Here is a 3,880-nt window from a genome sequence, read left to right as displayed (position 1 = left end):
TTTCACGTAGGAGTCTGAAAGGGACACCGTCTTATCTAAGAGCGAGAAGGCAAGATCTGGATCGTGATCCAGATTGAGCGTGTACTGGGCGCCAATATCTGTGTGATGCAGAGGGAATCCCCGTACCATAGACTGCAATATGGGCTATATTGCAATCTATGGTACGGGGAATCCCCTTTTAAACCTGACCTAAAGATTGATTATGATTGTTTGTAGTTTGGTTAAGTGAAGTGTACGGTGAAGAGTGCTTTAGACAAAAATCGATACAATTGTTATTTGTATTGCTATAAATTGAAGATTCATTTATTTCGCGATGGATATACGGGCTTTCTTTGGAAAAAAACGAAGACTTGAGGAGCAAATTGACCACGAAAAACCTAACTGTTCAAAACAGGTGGAAGCACCAAATACAATCGCTACTCCTAGTTCCGTAGCAACAGGTAACGTTAGCTATGGTATTCCGTCTGATATTGCACAAATCGGAGAACCAATAGAACAAGTTGTTTTAGACACATATCCAAAACAACACAACAGGGCCTTTGTTTCCGATTGGTTCAAGCGTTATAAATGGTTGCAGTATTCTGTCGAGAAAGATGCTGCTTTTTGCTATCCATGCCAGCAATTTTTACCTCATGGAAGCAAACAGACTTCGTACACTTCCACAGGATTTAGAAACTGGAAAAATGCCACTGATTCTAAAACTGGTTTTCCAAAACATGAAAAATCAATTTCTCATATTCAAGCTATGTCGATGTGGCAGGAGAAATTACAAAGAATATCTACATCTAGCAGTGTTGAAACGTTAATAAATCAAAAAGTATTAGAAAAATATAGGTATTATGTAAAGTCTATCATGGAAGTAATACAATTTCTAATTGTCAACGAATTAGCTTTGCGTGGAAATTATATTTTGGAAGAAGAAAAAGAACAAGGATTATTTCAGAATTTATTTGAATACACATGTATGAAAGATCCAAATTTGAACGAGGTTCTCACTCATATACCACAAAACGCAACATATCGTTCACCCGAAATTCAAAATCAAATAATTCAAGCAATGGTTCAAGCGGTACGAAGTTCCATTGTCAAAGATATTAATGAATCTGACGTGAAATGGTTTACTCTAATGGAAGATGGGACGAGAGATAAAAATAACCGCGAAAATATTGCATTAGCAATACGCTACGTCAAGGATGGTGTCGTCAATGAGTCGTTGCTGATGGTTAAGACTACTGAAAATCTTGATGCAGCCACTTTCACGGAATTAACGTTAAATACTCTCACGGAAAATAACATTGACCCCTCTTGTATGCTTAGCCAATGCTATGATGGCGCAAGTGTAATGAGTGGGAAAGTTTCAGGAGTTGCGACTAGAATAGAAAATAAATTGGGCCGAAAAATTCCTTACGTCCACTGCTATAACCATCGCTTGCACTTAATAGTCATCAGGACTATCTCAGAAATGACTTTTATTCGTTTATTTTTTGACCAATGCATCATGTTACATGAATTCTTTCATCATGGCAAAATAGCTGCCTTATATGATGGAAAAAGGATTGGCCGACTCCTCGAACAACGCTGGTCTGGACATTTAGCAGTTACAAAAGTTGTATACGATAATTATTCATCGATTTTGCAGACTTTGAAAGAAATTAAAAATGGCAGATTCAACGGTGATGACGTCGCCAAGAGTATAGGTATTAAAAAAGTCATGCTTGATCTGGAATTCCGAATAGCCATGGTTGTGGCCAAAAAAATCTTATCCACGCTACAACCTGCAGACGCAGCTTTGCAAGCCCGAAGCGCAGGATTAAAAGATGCCATAACAATCATAAAGTGTGTTAAAGATGAAATTATTAAATTAAGATCAAATCAAATGTATAATCAAATTCTGGAAGAAGCTAAGTCTTTAACAAGCAATGACTGCGGCGAATCTGAAAATAGGACACAGACCTCGAAGAGGCAAGTAAAAAAACCAAATCGGATGGATGACTATTTGACGTACACCCCCTGTTCCTCCGCCAGACAAAATATAGATGAGAACGACGAGCCATTTAAGTCTGAGTATTTCGAAACGTTGGACATTTTAATTGCTGAATTACAAAGAAGGTTTTCGGACAACGATGATTTAATTAATTCGATTGCAAGTCTTGATGAGTTGGATGTAGATAAAATGGTTCCACTGAAAAATTTGGGTAAGTTTAAAAAAAAAAAATAATTCAAAAAAATTGTCATGTTCAATTTACAATTTTAACTAATTTTTCAGGTCTGAAAATTCCATCAAGAGAAGAGGCTAGTGTGGTTAAAGCTTACTTGAGTCGTAACGAGGATATAATGGAAAATACATTGCAAGTTTTGTACAGGCAACGAGAGGCGTTCAAAGATACATATGAACTTTTTGCGTCTGTGGCGACCATAGGATGTAGCACTGCAGTGTGTGAATCTACGTTTTCAACTTTAACTGCAATCAATAGGCCTCAAAGGCTGTCAATGGGTCACGAGAGAATGGCTGGTATGGTATTTCTGGCCTTTGAAAAAAAAAGAACAAAATCAGTTGATCTGAACGAAGTTCTTCGCATTTTTAATAACATGGCGAATCGTAGAATTCAGCTGTTTTAAATGTTTTTTATTATTATGTTAGTTAATTATTATAATAAGTACGCAAAAACAATGTGATCTTAATGATATTTTTGGTCGTTTCTATTTACTCGTATCACCCCACCCAATAATTAATTATTACCTCACTCTCACTCAGACGTGGATCTCTACATCCAAATCTGGAAGTTCAACCATCTTATTCACTTGTTCTTCATCATTGAGGATTTAATAGTTCTTAGATCCATGCTCATGCACTGTCACAGTAATTATTTGTCTACGAATAACTATTCACATGATGGTGATATACATGGTGATTGATTTAGGAGCCCGTGTTTCGACGGCAGATCAATTATGATAATTTTTTTACTTCCGCCCTACCTGTAACTAATGCTGCCCTACCTCAAATTCGACCCTAGCTACGGCCCTGTGTCACTAGCCTGCATCTTGGAAGGGCTAGCCTCTTCATCAGTTTGTGTCTGGGAAAAAACAAATACAATTTAAAAAAATGTAAAGAAATTACAGTAAAGAGCTAACTAGCAAGGTTAAAATTAATTTGCTCAAAATGAAAAATACGTATAGATAATACTTTAACTTTATTTTCAGATGCCTAAAACTACGGATGAATGGCTTTCAAAGGCAAGAGGATTTAATTTTCCTCATTGTATCGGCGCTTTGGATGGGAAACATGTAATGATTCTACCGCCACCTCATACCGGGACGGAGTACTTCAATTATAAAGGACATTTTAGCATTGTACTCTTAGCGCTAGTTGATAGTGACTACTGTTTTATGTTTGCCGATATAGGTTGCCAAGGACGGATTAGCGACGGTGGAGTCTATAATCAAAGTGTATTAAGACAAAAAATTGACACAAATGAAATCAACTTGCCACCTCCTAGTCGCTTACCTAATAGTAACACTGAATTACCATAGGTATTTTTAGCTGATGCTGCATTTGCGTTGAGTACACATATTATGAACCCATTTCCTGGGTATCATGCTGTTGGAACTCCACAGAGAGTATTCAATCAAAAACTATCTAGTTCACGAGTAGCAGTCGAAAATACTTTTGGAATAATGTCCAGCGTATTTAGAATTTTTAAGAAGCCTATACCACTATATCGAAAAATCATCTTCAATTACAATGACATGTGTCTTGTTGCACAATTTCTTAAGGCTTGGTATTTCTGCTAAAGTAGGTATTTCGCGCTGTCAAAATCTGCGCGCGCAATACTTCGCCGAAGACAGCGCGCCAAAGAGCTCTCGCGGCTACACAGTATAG

At 37.2% G+C, this 3,880-nt stretch overlaps 1 protein-coding gene and 1 long non-coding RNA gene across 2 annotated transcripts; both read left to right on the top strand.

Moving 5' to 3' along the window:
• The first annotated feature begins 313 nt into the window (after positions 1-313).
• On the top strand, positions 314-1,814 carry LOC135081371 (zinc finger MYM-type protein 1-like). Its single transcript, XM_063976090.1, has 2 exons — positions 314-1,339; positions 1,782-1,814. Exons 1-2 carry the CDS (start codon positions 314-316, stop codon positions 1,812-1,814), a joined length of 1,059 nt encoding a protein of 352 aa, XP_063832160.1.
• A 35-nt stretch (positions 1,815-1,849) lies between these two features.
• Positions 1,850-2,687, top strand: LOC135081065 (uncharacterized). The gene is made up of 2 exons (XR_010259118.1): positions 1,850-2,195; positions 2,267-2,687. It is a non-coding gene; the product is annotated as an uncharacterized LOC135081065 (long non-coding RNA).
• The last annotated feature ends 1,193 nt before the right edge of the window (positions 2,688-3,880 follow it).

The sequence above is a fragment of the Ostrinia nubilalis genome, chromosome 19 (assembly GCF_963855985.1).
Source record: "Ostrinia nubilalis chromosome 19, ilOstNubi1.1, whole genome shotgun sequence".
Lineage (NCBI taxonomy): Eukaryota > Metazoa > Arthropoda > Insecta > Lepidoptera > Crambidae > Ostrinia > Ostrinia nubilalis.
This window is presented reverse-complemented; position numbering and strand designations above follow the sequence as displayed.